At 39.8% G+C, this 17,021-nt stretch overlaps 1 protein-coding gene, 1 long non-coding RNA gene and 1 other non-coding gene across 3 annotated transcripts; all 3 read left to right on the forward strand.

Annotated features, from left to right (window-relative positions):
- Positions 1-1,154: 1,154 nt before the first annotated feature.
- Positions 1,155-3,388, forward strand: LOC147163735 (gonadotropin subunit beta-2-like). Its single transcript, XM_086092445.1, has 4 exons — positions 1,155-1,282; positions 1,610-1,685; positions 2,866-2,984; positions 3,060-3,388. Exons 2-4 carry the CDS (start codon positions 1,622-1,624, stop codon positions 3,288-3,290), a joined length of 414 nt encoding a protein of 137 aa, XP_085948571.1. The 5' UTR covers positions 1,155-1,282; positions 1,610-1,621; the 3' UTR covers positions 3,291-3,388.
- A 1,377-nt stretch (positions 3,389-4,765) lies between these two features.
- Positions 4,766-9,503, forward strand: LOC147163736 (uncharacterized). The gene is made up of 3 exons (XR_015096952.1): positions 4,766-4,838; positions 5,937-6,011; positions 9,095-9,503. It is a non-coding gene; the product is annotated as an uncharacterized LOC147163736 (long non-coding RNA).
- trnai-uau (transfer RNA isoleucine (anticodon UAU)) lies at positions 4,997-5,090 on the forward strand. The gene is made up of 2 exons: positions 4,997-5,034; positions 5,055-5,090. It is a non-coding gene; the product is annotated as a tRNA-Ile (tRNA).
- Positions 9,504-17,021: the final 7,518 nt, after the last annotated feature.

The raw sequence follows: 17,021 nt of genomic DNA on the forward strand, positions 1-17,021 counted from the left end.
ATTGGTCGCCATCCAGTCGCAGGGTAGGTAGATGAGAAAAAGTTAAAACAATCATTATATTGACAATTCCAAGCTTAAATCACAAGTTAAAATCGTGTTGAAGTTCGACTATTGTTAGAGGTATGTTGTATTGTATAGATTTTGTTGGCTAGTTATTAAAATTACAAGGAATACAACTTTACCTTACACAGTGCATGTTCGTTTTTTCTTCAAAGAATGAAGTCACTCAGAGTAAAAACCCCACAAAAGATTAGATCTGCATGGAGGTCCTGTAATGTAAGATGAGATGACACTCCGTGACACTATGGCATACATATATTCAAGAAGTAACATTAGCTCATAATTCCCTTGCACCATAAAATGGGACACAGACAAAGAGTTTGGGCACCTCACAAGTGAAGTGTTCCCGGCACGATCCAGTAAGCCCTGGGGATGATCCAGGACATGCCAGAGAATCATTTGGCTGGCTCTGTAACATCTTGCAATTCCCTTAGAAGAGCTGGAAAAAGTGGCTGGGAAGAGGGAAATCTGGACTTCACTGCTTAGGTTACTGTTCTCTTCCGGATAAGCGGAAGAAAATGGACCCCGGATAAGCGGAAGGAAATGGATGGTTTTATGGATGGAAAAAGGTCTCGTGTTGGATGACAAAATGGAAGAGTGGAGAAGGAGCTAAAGAGAGACGCAACTGTGAGATGGAAAGTGGAAAAAGATATCAAATGATGTATGGAGGAAAAGGAATTAAGTGATTACACGCATGGTCCATCCATCCCATTACTGTAATCCACATTAAATCCCAAAGAAGCAAGCCTTCTGGTAATCAATGAAAGCAGATCTATGTTGCCATCTGAGCAAAGGCTGTCAGGTGAATAAATCCCACTCAGGAGTAGATTGACCTTTCTTGTTTGTTTCTGAATCATAACAATGACATGACAATGACGGCCTTTCTTACTCGCTGTCCAAAATCCAAAGGTAGACAACCTGGCATAATTATTATTTTTGTAATATCTAATAAAACATATAAACATACATTGATCCTACTCACATCATTCTAGAAGGATAGACCATTTAACACTACCTGAACCTGGCTCTTTTTTTGACAAAGAACAATCCAAGAGATTACCTGTCGGACTGTACACACATGTACGTGAACATGCGCACACAAACGTGCGGACACAAAACGTGGTCAAAAGGGCATCAAGCCAAGGCAAAAAGGCAGGTGCTCCAGTGTTCCGGAGCTTATAAAAAGGACAAGGTCACCACCAAATGCACAGGACACATACAGGTAAGCCATGCTTGTTTCATACTCTGTGCGTAATGTCTATGAGTACACGATGCCATGAAAATATTTCTGCTTGTTTCTTCCGAGCATTCGCCAGCACTGACTGCCAATTGATTTTCTCATTAGGCATCTTACGACTGGTTAAGTGATTAACTATTACTGGCTGTCAATCAGTCCAGGGTTTTCCCCGCCTCTCGCCTAAAGTCAGCTGCAATCGGCTCCATCTCACCTTTGACCCGAATTAGGATAAATTGCCAAAAGTGGATGGATTATTGTCTTGTAGACTGTGTGGGTGGCATTTGTTACAATGTGGTCTTGTTTGCTGTGTAGGTCTGTGGAGTCATGGCCCTTCAGATGCGGACCTTGTTTTTGGCCTTCTACGGTGTTTGGTGGATGCACCCTGCAGGTGTTGTCTTGTTTTGTATGGATTTTTGTGGTGTGTTGTGTTGTTTCATTGTGTAGGGCAGCGCGAGGGTTATTACCCATTTTCTTACCCCTTTTTTCTTCAGGGTCCAACTTTTCCTCTATAAAGTGGCCCAGGGCCCATTCAAATATGAACACTACACCGTACTGGATAAACTGATTTCACTTTGGCTTGATTTTTATTAAATAACTAAATCCACTTACAGTTTGATAAGATAAAAAGATTTTTCATTTGAAATACTGTATTTAAAAACGATTTTCGCTACGGGCGTGTATGGATGACTTCAATAATTAAATACAAAAGTAAAAAAAAAAAAATAATATGTAAATATTAATACAAATACAAAAATTATCTAAATTAATATACCATCAAATAATTACTTAAACATTACATTTACATTTTTTAAGTCAGCCGAATATAAATAATATGATTTTGAGACTAATGTTGACCCAGACACATATTTACATACAGTAATTACAAATATAACTGTCATTGTTATGTTTAATAAATTAAAGGAAATATAAATATAAATAGATTTTTTTATTAGGCATATTAATAGCTCGAGCATCAATACAAACTTTGAACAAATCAAGGACTTTTTACAACCATACAGTAAGATTCATGTTGTCATCAGTGACGCCTGGTTAACAAATGAAAAGGGTTTGGAATGAATTGGGCTTTGAATTAAAGGGATATAACCTTAATATGATAAACAGTAACAATAAAAGAGGACCAGAATGATAAATAATAAGAGTGTTTTTGTTTTGTTTTGTTTTGAATGAAGAAAGCCTGGTTCTTGTATTGATGCATTTGTTAATGTTATTTGTAATGTTTTGAGAAATGTATATGAGGAGAAACTGTTATTTGTTTGTGACAAATGAACATACTCGTACTTTCTCAACGTAGTGTTTAGCTTGGTCCTTTGGGCAACTTTTTAATAAGCCTATAGTGACTGACTACTTCTACTACTAAATGGGTTATATTTAATAGAGTATTTATTTATCTGATTTAGGCATTTTAGGGTTGTGGGTAGACTAATGAAAGAAAAAACATTTTTGAGGCCCTCTTGGTGAAACTTGCAGGTCCCCCTATCAATAATAGCCATGAGTGCGCTGTACAGCATTGTTGTGTTATTGTGTAATTCTGTTGGCATCATGTTTAGCATCCAATAAGCTGCCAGGATGTCACCTGGCCAGCAAAAACGTGAGTCTGGAGAAAGAAGGATGTCTTTCATGTCACCTTGTGGAGACGACCATTTGCTCTGGATACTGCGCCACTGAGGTAAGGCTCCCTGACGTTCCTCTCCATAGACAACTGCATAACTTAAAAATGTTGTACTGGTTCTCCTCCATGCAGTACCCTATCTTCTCCGCCTTCCCCAGCGAAGAGCCTCAAGTGTGTACGTATGCGCATGTGCGCCACCAACAGTTAGAGCTGTCTGACTGCCTTCCAGGCGTGGACCCCGTGGTCAAGTACCCCATTGCATTAAGCTGCAGTTGTGACGCCTGCTCCATCCTCACGTCCAACTGTAATGAGGATCCCAAGGAACTCACCGAAGCGGAATTTTGTTCTCAAATTCCTGCCTAGTAGTATGTGACCTCTGTGTCACCTTTAAGCAACCTTCTTATCAACTTTGTGTGACATTGTAGAATTGCTCATAATAAAGATAGTAATCTCAGCAGAAACCACGAAGGTGGCATCTTTGCATGTTTACATCCAATTATTTACACTTTTACAGGCCTATATAATTATAATAATCCTAACATCTGGTTACTCTGCCAAACAAAAGTAATTAATTGTGAGCCCTGCTCACTGTAATGGGGAATTTGACAGGTAAGACAACAGGCAATAAGAGAGTCTTTGAGACTTTTCAATCAATGGCATGAACAAGGGATGCTGGAACGTGACAAGTTCAATAACGCACAATGACACAGAGAGAAGACTTAATGAGAAACAATATTAAATGATTTGTTTTACTCTGTAAATTCAGGTCTATTTTTATTTATCTTACGGTCCTTTAGCTATAGCTCCTTTTATCAATGTCTTTTAGCTGTTTATTTTGTTCCCTTTTATCTTTTTTCCTCTTTTTATTCTGTTGTCTTTTAGCTCTAGTGCTTCCTCACCAATATTATGAATTTCATTCTAATCTTTTGAGACTACAGTTATAACATGTCTACACAATGTAGGCCTATTCATAAATGTTAGTAACAATCAATCAGTCGCGTTTTTTGGGGGAAATAAGGGACATCATGTTTTGCGTCTATGAGGCATCATGGGAGAACTAAAGTTAAGATGTGAATAGACTTAAAAATATATCTTGACTTTCATTCTAATATTTTCACATTATGATTAGCATGTCTTCACTCTGCACTTGTCATAAATTTTGAGGAGAATCCAACATGGTTTTCGTTACGAATGTCACCTTGATACTGTCTGTTTGTGTGACTGTCTGTCTATAGACACATATATCCTACAGCATTTTTTTTTAAATAGCACAATAGACCAGTAAACAAGTCCAAAATTGACAGTGTCAGCATGCAACAGTGCAACACATCCCAGTGATGACGTGGACTGCACAAAAATGTCCAATGGACAATTCCAAGCTACAATGGCTGTCTTACTCGGTGAAAGGAAGCTCTCGACTTATTAAAAAGCATTGGACTTTGCAAATATATGATTGTTGTAATTTGATTATGTGAGGATGATTTTTTTTTTTGAAAATGTGATGAAATGTCGTTTGACTACTATACAAATCTGCCTAGTTTGTATGATAGTTACAGGCAAAAATAATACACCGTTTGTTTTCACCGTGGAAAGGAAGTGTTGCATTTGAGGAAATGCCCGGAGGTTTGGTATTGGCACCATACCATTTTGATACTTAATCGTTTTAAATCTTTGTTCAGTGAGTAGGATGTCATTGATATTTTGTTCATACACACTCCCTCATAGAATGATGGAAAGGGGATTTTGAGTAGTGCCCCCCCCCTTCCCTTTTTTTTGGTGTGTTTGTTTTTTTAAATACAACGCGCAACTCGTGTAACGTCAAACGTAGTTGACGAGCCCGGAAAGAAAAGTCAGGTCAACAGTGCGACGTCACAGCAAGGCGGGATTTCCGGTTAGACACAAGACGACAACGTATGCGTAAAATATGTATTTTCAAACACTTTTCACCTTATTACGTGTACATGTTGTTTGGTTCATCATGCTCTTAACATGGTAACACATCACGTCGTTAATGGTGTCTCGTGGTATGGTTATAGTTTATAAACGTTTCTGCTAGCACCTTTAGCCGAGCTCCAGTGGCGCAATCGGTTAGCGCGCGGTACTTATATGACAGTACACTGTAGAGCAATGCCGAGGTTGTGAGTTCGAGCCTCACCTGGAGCAGAATTTTGCATAGTACGATATTAATTTCCCGAGTATTTCTCGTCAGCGTGTATCTTATGATATATATTCTTTGTTATCTTTGTATCATTGTGATTGAATAGGCCGTGGCAATAATACAGTCGGAGCGGCTTTGAAATCATGGAGTACAAGTGTGTTAGTTTTCCTGCCAGTAGGGAGCAGCATTTGTCTAGTTATATAACAAATATTTCAACAGCAAGTCTAATAAAAAATAAAAATAAAATAAAACCCCCTGACAACTCCCTGATTTTCCTGCATGAATTTAAGAGTCAATTCTACATTACCCAGAAACAATCTAGAACCTTCAATTACAGATCACTTTTCAATAGTGTGTAGCAATGATCTTGTGTTTATTTACCCTGCTGAACATTTACTTTCTTTGTGTACTTCACTTACAGTAACTGCTAAAAACGTATTAAGTTAAACAGTAGTGTGTAACTGGTTTAAACGTGTGGTCATGAAACGTGTGTATTTCCTATAGTAACATACGATGGTTTATATCCATGTGTTGATAGTTTTTACATAGTCATTTTCATTCTTATGCATTTGTGTAGTGGTAAAATAAGACTATAGTTTCCCTCTCTTTCATTATCTATTTTGTGACTTTGCTCCAGCTGAGCATTGTCTGATACTTTTCAGTTTCACCTGCAGGGTTCGCTGTTGTCCACAGTTTGCCTCAGTCGTATTTACTGACGTGTAGCAAACTGAACTGACTGCATGGACATGATTGGCTGTGTGTACTGTTTGAATGAAAACAGTTGGCCCAGCAACTGTACCTCAAATATCTATCCATGTGTGCTCTTATTTTTATGTCCATATATCTCACAGACTGTAATCCAGGGGGACTGACAATGAAAAAACAATCTGCTTCTGACTACACAGACTATAAAAGAAAAAACAAAGGTAGGTTATATACACTGTATCTAAGTTTTTAAATAATTTGGGGTTGTTAGACTTCAGTACCATTAGATTACACAGTAAGGAGACTTAACCAAGTTCAAAGTAAATGCAGAGTACTTTGCAACTACATCAATAGTGGTTTGTACCTTTTCAAGAATTTATGTGGTCTTCCACTGCTGAATCTGAAGGCCGTGTGCAGAGTTAACTCATATACAGCCTTTTACTATTATAATAAAATGTTATAATTATTATTATAGTTATTTTTTTTAACTGACTTTGAAAGGACTAGATGGTCAATAGGTTAGGTTAGCATCCATCCATCCATCCATCCATCCATTTTATACTACAATCCCAGCTGACATTGGGTGACAGGCAGGGTACACTGTGGACTGGTTGGCAGCCAATCACAGTGCACTGAAATGATCAATTTACAGATGTGAGACAGTGAGTCATATTTGGGATTTTATTAACATAATGTGAGTGTCTCAATACTTATGTCTCTGTTGGTTCCATGTTCTTGTTCAAACAATGCAAATCTGCACAAAACAATCATTGACAGGTTGACCAATAATTCTAATTCTAATACACTTGGAGCCTTATGGTACATTTCAGTAAATTTTAACACTTATATCCAAACCTTCCTCCGACATGCCACAAACCACAGAGCATGTGTCTTAAGTTTTTATTAAACATCTGTCTGTGATTACCAATGTATTTGCTCACAGTGTAGCAATATGACAGCTAAGTCCCAGCTGTAAAGGTATAATCATCATTATTGTTTTGTCATTTTTTCCCCACCTTCTATTGCACCATCCAGCCAGAAGAAACATCAGCGTTGCAGCATTTATCAAGTAGCCAAAAGGAAATGATGACATTCTACTCGGCTGAACACCAACAATGAATGTGTGTGTGTGCATGTGCCTATTTGCTGCATTGCGGTAGACGTTAAGATGTTGACAGCAAAAATGACATGCATACAACAGTTTTGACATTAGAAGGGGTACCTTAACTTGCTTCCTGAAAGGCCAGGTGGCTGCTTTTTTTTTTTCTAAATCCATCCGGACTCCGGACCCAAAACTCAAAACGACACTGACCCGGTCAAACAGCAACATCTGGTCGCCCAATGTAGAACACTATAAAAAATATAACACAAAAATGACCCCTACGGCATAATGACTATGTCTTAAGAGCGAAACATCATATTTTTTTAAGTTATGATACAGCGTTAATCTCATTGCTACTTGCAAATGATCTCTCCAACTTTATTCTCTTTGACAGAGCTCACACATATTGTATCTCCCACGTTATCTTTTCAGTGTATATAAAGGCTTGCAGTACTTCACCTTTATGGTCTCTCTGGTCAAATATAGAACATGTTATATTGTGTATTGTAGCACACATGAACAGTATGTGCACTTTCCAATCTTTCTATTCCATATACATTTATATGTTTTTAATAGAGGAAAAATATGTCTCATAACCCTCTCAAAACATTGGGCTGTATATACAGCTATAATGCATGGATATTTTGGTACATTTGGAACCGAATGATTGATATTTATACCTTATTCTGTTTACCTTGCGCGTTTTAATTTACACTGCATTGTTATCACAGCTGTTTCTTTCAAGCAAAGACTGAAAGCAGCAGCAGTAACAGCAATATAAAACTCATGCTCGTCAAACTGGAGAAATACTGATATGGCTACCTTACTCCCTACAATTCTATTGTATCAACCTGACATGTGACCATTCGGACGAGTAATGACATGTCTCGCCGCATCATTCATTAAGCCATCGCGGGCTGTTGAGGTGCTGTCAGGCAAAGGATGTGGGCTCTGTAGATAATTGGTGGAGGTTGTGGAAAGCTTAGTCTGATAAGGACAAGCTTCCATCCAATGCCGAAAGGGGTGGATTTCATAGAAAGGAAACGGGCTGAAATTATAGCCACAAAATCGGAGCTTTTCAACGAACTAACATCAGGAGTGCTCACAGACAGTGCAGTATACAGAGCGACTGAAAGTCACTGCACTGACTGCTTACACTTCGTCAATTTGTGCTGTTTAAGTATTTTAGGTGTCTGAAGTGCACATTTAAAATGTTGCCAACATTGAGAAGATGTTGACGTTAACAAAAAACATAATGCTTTTCTCAATACTTGTTTCTTGATCTCAGAAGAAACAATGCAATTAGATGAAGGGCGATACTGTAGATGCAGTCCACACAACAAAGCTCTACTAAATTACTTGATACACTTTTGTATTGAATTGAATTCTTTGCACCTCACTGTATTCCTTAAAAATAACTTGCACAACCACATATTTTGATTGGGACTTCTTGCCCCCTGGCTACTGGATTATTTATTTTATTTTATTTATCTATTTTATGAAATTCATTTTATTGTGTGCTCTATACAAAATGACTTTTGTCAGCAAATTGAACAAATATAATTGCCATGAATTTCATGCAATTTTAAGGACATTTTCTATAGTTGGGATATATATATGTCATTTAGAAATATATATATCTTTCATTGTTTTTTTGTAAATTAATTGGTGAGTACTGAAGATTTGAGTATCGGTCTAAAAAAAGTGGTATTGAACATCCCTACTAAATTTGACATTCTGATTAATATTACATTTGTGGAATATGAGTTATGAAGCAAAATCCAGCCGTTTTTATTTATCTCAGGGGTCGGCCATTTTGCCACTTCCTGTCGACTGAAGATGACATCAATGTTGCTCAGGGCTCGGGCAACGGCCAATCAAAGCTAACCTGTTTTTTCAAGCTGAGCTGTGATTGGCTGTTACTTGAAACCTGAGCAACTGTGATGTCATTTTCACTCGACAGCAAGTAGCAAAATGGCTGCTCCCTGAGATGGATAAAAACTGCTGGATTTTGCTACTTACCTCATATTCCACTAACACAATATTAACTAGAATACCATATTTAGAGTAGTGGGGGTGAATAGATCATATTATTGTCAAGAATCTTTTTTGGGGTGACTTCCCCTTTAAGGCAAAACAAAAACATACATGGCTATTCTTCCAAGGTTGTTGATGTGTATTACTTTTAATCCTGTCCACCAGATACACCCTGAGTCTGGAATTTCAGCTTCACAGGACGCTGGTAAACCACATCCTCTTCAATGTGCCTGCTCCACCAAATTGATGTCACAAATAATGGAGTGAATTCTTCAGAGATTGTTTGATTTATGCATGTGCATGGCTCTCAGGAAGAGGAAAAGTGCGGGATCTTGATGGCAGGCAAGAATTCTTCCTCTGAGTCGAAGCCAAACGACATTCTTGGCTGTACTGACCTCAGCTCATCAGAGAAGCAGACAGAATGGAAGACAGAAGACTTTTCATATGCTAATACCAAATGTGTGTTTGTCTTGGAATCGCAGTCTCTTTCAGAGTTACGCCTTTTCAGTTGAGCATCAATAGTCTGTGCAAATATAGTCACATGAGCATCCCAAATGTCCATGCTTGTAGCAGACAATACAATAAACACATAAGCCACCAGATATTATAAGATGTGTATCTTCGGCGCCGACGCCTGGGTGTGGGGGGGCCCCGGGGTCCGGGGGGCTGCCGGTTGGTGGGGGGTGCTGGGGGTGGGGCGGTGTATGGGGGTTTGGGGGCGGCTGGGGCTGGGTTGGGGTGGATGGGGGGCGGGGGGGTCGTGGGGGGAGCCGGGGCTGTGGACCGGTGGGGTGCCTGGCGGGTCTGCAGTGCCCCGTCCTGCTGCGTTGGGTTGGGGGTGCGGGCCGTGTTGGGGTGGGGGGCGCTCCTGCTCCTGGGTTTGCTCTCCGGCCGGTGGCCCTGGCGGGGCCCGGGGGTCGTCCTTTGGCGCTGCCGCGGCCTGGGGGGCCCTGAGGTGTTGCGCTTGCTCTGTCCTGGCGGGGGTCGACGGCTCCCCTCTTTGGTGGAGATTTTCATGCATGCCAGATCCACCACACCAGCATCTATCGAAACTCAGACACAATCTGCTTCTTCCTCAGGTCATTGAATCGGTGGAGGCTGGTGTCTGTGGATCTCACTCTGCTTCGTCTGCCCTTGATTCCTTTCCTCAGTCTCTCCTTTGGTCTCTTGAGGTCTCCCTGATTTGTTGGAATTTAGATGTTTCTGGGGTTGGTGAAGAACTCTGGTCTGGTTGGTGGCCCGGTGGGTGGTGTCTGGTCGGTGCTGGATTTCACTTTCCTTTCTTTTCTTTGGTCCTTACTCGGGTCTCCTGACGGCGGTGTTCGGTTTAGGTGAACGGTATGGGATTTTTTAATAGGTTTTTGGTGAACTAACGAATACACACACACTCACGCACCCCCCCACACACACGCACACACGCACGTACACTTGGTTCTCATTGGCACCCACAGCACCATTGCACATTAGAACATGTTGTAGGTAATTCATATTGACAGAATATTTACAACTACATAACATAACTAACTACATCCATCACGTTTGAACGAACTAACTTGCCTTGGCTATGTATTGAATTGAAAACAGGTTGAAAAGGATTTGCAAATCATTGTTTTTAATTATATTTTACACAACGTCCCAACTTCATTGGAATTGGCTGTTGTATTAGGGTCGTCAATCTTGGTCCTTTTATATTTTTTACAGACTAATTTGTACCTAACATATACACCATTATTTAACCAGATAAAAACCCATTGAGATCAAGATCTCTTTTACAAGGGTGACCCGGCCAAGAGGTCAACAGCACATGTCATTAAAACTGAGACTTACATACAATAAATTTAAATACATTTTACAAATGTATGATGTCTTAAAATAAAGTGCATACACGTTAAAGGACAAACAACACATCATAAATTCAGGCATTGCTGAGTGGTCTCACACTGTTTATCAGTCAATATGGATCGAAAGGCTCCAAGTGTAATAAGCTCTGAGAGCTTTAGTTCAATCTGTAAGGAGTTCCAGGCTGTGGTGGGCAGCAAAACTGAATGCTCTCTACCCTAATTCAGTTCTGACGCGAGGAACAGAAAGATGGAGAATGTCACAGGACCGTAAAGCATAATGTCCTGAAGTTCTCTGTATAAATGTCCTTAAATAAAATGGAGTCATGCCAAGAAGGATCGTATAAATCAGCCAGTGAGTGTACCTACGTACGCTTAAGGAAGGTAACCCAGATTTAATATACAAGTCACAATGATGTGGGAGGCGACCATCACCAGTGACAAAGCTTAAGGCACTGTGATAAACAGTGTTTAAAGACTGAAGCCATTTCAGTGAAGCACCCATATACAGCACATCTCCATAGTCAATAAGTGGCAGAAATGCTGCAGGCACACGATTTTAAAACAAGATTTGTTGCGGTAAAAGAACCCTAACGTCACTCACTAAAACCAATTTCAAACTCCTCAGGTGAGACTGGACAACATTAAAAGCGGCTTGTAAAAACTCAAAAGCCTGAATAAGTGAGGATGAACAGCAATAAATTATAGTGTCATCTGCATAAAAGTGATAAAATGCATTTCACACATTAGCACACAGGCCGTTGATATATTTTGAAAACAGAATGGGTCTCAGGACTGATCTCAGGGGCACACCTTTAGTGACATTTTGAACAGCAGAAGTGGATCCAGCCACATGCACACACTGTGTTCTGTTTGATAAATAGTCACTAAAACAATGAGTGGCAGATTTTCAAATGCCAATATTGTACAAGTTGTTGACCAGCAGTCTGTGATGCACTGTGTCGAAGGCTTTGGACAGATCAATAAAAAGAGCAACAAAATATTTCCTACTGTCCAGAGCAAGCCCGGCTGTAACAGTGCTGTGTTGTTTTCTAAAACCAAATATTATTTGACTCTAAAAACTCCTTCAATTGATCACTAACTATCTGAACAAATGCAGACTTCCAGATTCTGGGCACATAACGGGACATTTACTGTGTACACCTTTAATACTACCCTCTTCCCTCTTTTCCGCATCCAAACGCATGTTCGAGAAATATTTTTTTGCACAACCAACACGTGCGTGTGTTTGCTCATTAGTTTGTGCTGTGTGGATCAGTTGGCGTTCAGCCTATCGCTCCCCGTGGGCACATGAAGGACGGTGTGGTGGCTGAGGCCAGGGAGCCGCTGACATGGCCGCCCAGTTCAAAGAGATGGTGCAGTAGATGTAGGCAGACCGCGAACAGACCGGCCTTTATATTCACCCTCCCTGAGCCTGGGAAAACTTTGCAGTTCCCCCCATAGTCGCCTGCGGTTACAGATGGGGAGGCAAGTGGACTTACAGGTGCTGTGGTATTCAACAATTTAATCTGTTGCATTTTTTCATCTATTTTAATGAGGATAATGCATTGATGAATGACAAATGCGCTAGTGTTGCACGTGAAAATCAACCCCAACTTTTCTTGTCCATGTGTTCGAACGTACGTATTTGCAAATACTGTACGTTTGAATGTACTTTTTTTTTTAAGCGGTAATTAATACAGCTGGTTGCATTCCTAGAATCCAATTGATGATCCGACTTTCCTTGGCACCGATTGGTGGGTTAAGTCAGAGATGAGGGACAACAATCAGGGAGGAGCAAAGTATCAGCACACACGCAGATTAACACACACAACAGTGACAATACAAGTTGACTGCCACAAAATATGAGATACATACTGTAACTCTCTTCCACTGATATTATTATTTTACCTTACTACCATTCTAATCTACTTTGTGTAGATTCCAGCAAGTTGATAATGAGAACACTTGTTGGATCTGAATAAAGTGTAAATTGGCAAGGTGTAACTCGGCAGGTCTTTGCGGTTTTATTAATAGTGCTTTGCCTCTGCAGGTTCTGAATGTGACTATTGAGCTCTGGGAAGGAGAAAGGCTTAGTAAGCAAAGCATAAGAATCTTTATGTATGTGACTGGATAAGTTAGTCTGGTATGTTTCGCCAGTGCCTGATGTGAGCAACTCAGGGGGTGTCAGTTCATCTTGTGGCCAGAAAGAAGGAGAGAGGCGGACATCATTGTTTCCGATGGATAAGGCTGCCATTCAATCAATATTTTTGTCTAGAAGAGCAGAAGTTCTTGAACTACAACAAATATTTCTATGGAACTTGACAACACAGCAACCTGTCATTTCCTACTGTACCCCCCCCCCCCCACACACAACCTTAAACATTTCTTGACAACAATACAGGGTGACAAAAAAACGGGAACTTTTTAACAATTCAATAAAACCAAGAGTGATGGAAGCAAAATATTTTATTTATAGTAACCTTAAAACATGTCATTTAAAAAACAATGTCGTAATATTAATTTTTATTTAAATTTTTAAATTACGTCCCGCAGATGACAACCTCCTGTACGAATCCCTTGAAATATGCTGTTGAGATTCCTCATTGACCGCTCATTGATCTCAGCTGTTATAACTGGGATTCTATCATTGTTTGATTGTAAATGGCATATTTTAAGGTTTCAATTACTATGAATAAAATATTTTTCTTCACGCTTGGTTTTATTGGATTGTCAAAAAGTTCCTGTTTTTTTTGTGTCACCCTGCATATGTGACCTCACTAGTCTAAACATGACATTCTGATTAATATTACATTTGTGGAATATGAGTTATGAAGCAAAATGCAGCCGTTTTTATCCATCTCAGGTGGCGGCCATTTTGCTCCTTGCTGTCTACTGAAGATGACATCACAGTTACTCAGGGCTCAGGCAACGACCAATCACAGCTTACATGTTTTCTGAAGCTGAGCTGTGATTGGTTGTTACCTGAGACCTGAGCAACTGTGATGTCATTTTCACTTGACGGCAAGTGGCAAAATGGCCGCCTTCTGATATTGATAAAAACGGCTGCATTTTTCTGCTTAACTCATATTCCACTAGTGCAAAATCGGGTGTTGACTTTCCCCGTTAAGTGCCGTTTCAAAATGTCAAAATCAATGAGGTTGCTCTTTTACAACGGTGTTTAGCTGGTGTTTGCTTTCCACATCTGGATGAGACAAACTCAATGCTAACTAAAAAAAAGAAGTCCCAATAAGACAATAAATTATGTGAAGACTGAACAGTTAGCACTCAAACTATATGTATAACCTTCTGTCTGCTTGTGTACGTGTGTCTGCACCCAGTGCCTTCGCTGGAGATTAGGTGTGGTGTTAGCAGGATGTCACCTGCTGCATGCCCACTTTTCCCTCCCTCACATTCCACCGTCCCAAACATACACAATCACATCACAGCCTTATGTCCCCCCCCCCCTCCCCCCTCGCTTCCCTGCCCTACTTCAACACCCCACTCATCCCCCTTTGGCAAAACTTCTCTCCTTCCCTCACCCTCCCTTACATTTGGACATCAGAGCAGGCAACCCCAATCCCTCTTTACCAGGCACCCAGACCTGTTAAATCAACAGACAGCCATGTCTATTGTCCCACAGCTTGATCTGGAGTGTGTGTGTTGGTTTGGCCTGGCTGGTAGGTCAGGATAAGGTTTGGACAGCACTGGATCCCCACAAATCCCACAAAAGCAGAGATAAAGCCGAGTCCGGGACCTCCGGCGCTTTGAGTACACCCTTCTCCACCTGCATACACACACTTGCATGGTGTTGTGATTATCCTCCATATAATAAATCCAAATACATATTCCAATGTTAAACTGGTAGTTTTAATTAAATTGACCATCTAATTGCATGTTGGCCCGGAGTTTGGTATTGCACTTACTTATACGTAAAGGTATATAAGAGAGTATGATTGGAGGTGTTTGCCATCATCAAACAGTCCAGTGGGGGAAAACCAAACAAACTATATGACATTTCTGCACACTTATAGGACAACGTTGGCATTTTACTAGGGCAAGTAAATATTACTAGCAAGGAAAAAAAATTGCAATAGTTGACATCTGCGTACCATGTGTACTACTAGTGAAATGCTAGATGTTAACGAACAGAAATTTTCAAATTCACTAATGATAATAATTAGGGGTGTTGTACTTTTTCCTCAGACTGATATGAGTATGATTACTCAAATCTTGAATGTCACCAATATAATAGTACTGATACCCTTTTATACATTTTGTACTTTGACACATAACATTTACAAAAACCTATATTTTCAATACTAAATAACATTTTCCCTTAAAATTGCATGAAATTAATGGCATTTTTTCCTCTTCATCTAATTTATAATTTCTTGTTCTTGACCCTAACAATACTTTAAAGCTTAAAAAAAATAGCAGGTGATTCACATCACTCATGGGTTACCAACAAAAAAAAACGTCATTCCTATCTTCAGTATCACAACTTCTCCTTATACCCTACAAATCTCTGTTTTGAAAAAAAAAAGCAAAAAGTTCTTACTTCAACCTCTCTGCCAGCATTCATAATTGCTGAAGTTCTGTGAAATGTCTGTACATTCACCCTAAGCTTTGATGAGGCTCCGTGTCTTCTTGACCTTCACCTCCTTAAAAATCCTCTGTGACTATTTCAGAGGAAAGAATTAAGCCGTTGGGTGTGAGTGTAATACACACCGCCCATGTGAATTGACTTTAAACGGGGGGGAAGAAAGTCAGAACATGGCAAAAGGTTTTGATTTATGGGGGTAGAACTACATTTGATATTCATTTCCGCAGCTGTGGCCAGCTAGAAAAACAGCCTGTATATAGACCCGTTCTGACAATGGTGCAGTGTAGCCTGCAAGTGAGAGAGAGAGAGAGAGAGAGAGAGAGAGAGAGAGAGAGAGAGAGAGAGAGAGAGAGAGAGAGAGAGAGAGAGAGAGAGAGAGAGAGAGAGAGAGAGAGAGAGAGAGAGAGAGAGAGAGAGAGAGAGAGAGAGAGAGAGAGAGAGAGAGAGGCTGCATGCGTCACTCCTATTTTAGGAATGTTTTGGGGCTCTTTCACTCAAATTCAGCACAGATGTTTCTGATTCGCTAAACACATATAATAAGTAATTATTGAAAACACCTTTCACTTGCCCAGGGTTGTGTAGTGCTTCATTTTGTGTAATCGAAACTGCGGTTTCTCATACAGGCACGGGATCCAAGACTTTATTGAAAGCCAGCTAAACTGCCCTGCAGTCAGAGTTTCCTGATACAAGATGAGAGAAAAGGGAGCTTAAAGAAATATTCCCCATCCCGCCTTGGTGAGAAGATGGAGTAAGCAAGGGGAGGTCTGGAGTTGGAGAGATGAAGAGGGAAAGATCAGCAGATTTCACAGTCAGCCAGGTGGAGCAAGATGAAAAGATCGATGGTTAGAGATAGAGGAATGATGAGGTTGCTTATTCTTGGGAGGTATGCACAACTTGGACTGAAATATTCAAGAGTTACTGTATTATATTAAAACATTTTATTTATATATATATATATATATATATATATATATATATATATATATATATATATATATATATATATATATTTTTTTTACAATTGAATGCTCTAACAAGAGCACAATCAGTGTTTATTTGAACAAGTATGTGAACATAAAATGGACCAATAAGCAAATGTGTATTAAATGGGATAATATAACATTTTACACTTAACAAGGCAAATTTACCAAATGCAGTTACCGGTAATCCAGCAAGATTGACAATGTACTTCCAGTTAACGCTCTTATTTTGAAACCAGTTCTCCCCACTTCTGGTGCACTACTGAGCTAATTTGAAGACGGCAACGGTAATCGTAGGAGGCTTTCCCGTCATGTTTTGTTGCCGTTACTCGTAACACTTGTGATTGTGTTATGCCTCTTTAATGTGTTATTTTTGTACAGACAAGGTTGAATATAGTTACAGTGTTATTGTTTCTATTCGTGGATTAACGTTTTGCTACTTTTAGTATGAAATTATTGTAACTTGGTTAGTAATAAAGGCAGTCAGTCAGTGTTATATATATAATATAATGGACTATGTAAGAAGCAACGGAATTACAGTTGAATGGCAATGAGAATCTTTTTATTTGCCAATTTCAAAACAAACTGAAAAAGATAGCGACCTCCGGCGGCCTGCCGGGAATTGTCCCACCACTCCAGATGGTCCAGGCTGGGCGTGACTGTCGATC

This window comes from Leptonotus elevatus, chromosome 13 (genome assembly GCF_054856555.1).
Source record: "Leptonotus elevatus isolate MCC_2025b chromosome 13, RoL_Lele_1.0, whole genome shotgun sequence".
NCBI lineage: Eukaryota > Metazoa > Chordata > Actinopteri > Syngnathiformes > Syngnathidae > Leptonotus > Leptonotus elevatus.

Excerpts from the sequence above, each read along its gene's own strand:
- LOC147163735 (XM_086092445.1), top strand. The coding sequence starts at position 1,622 with ATGGCCCTTCAGATGCGGACCTTGTTTTTGGCCTTCTACGGTGTTTGG. Across the intron at positions 1,686-2,865 it reads TTGGTGGATGCACCCTGCAG|CATCCAATAAGCTGCCAGGA; the intron begins GTGTTGTCTTGT and ends CATCATGTTTAG. Across the intron at positions 2,985-3,059 it reads CTGGATACTGCGCCACTGAG|TACCCTATCTTCTCCGCCTT; the intron begins GTAAGGCTCCCT and ends TCCTCCATGCAG.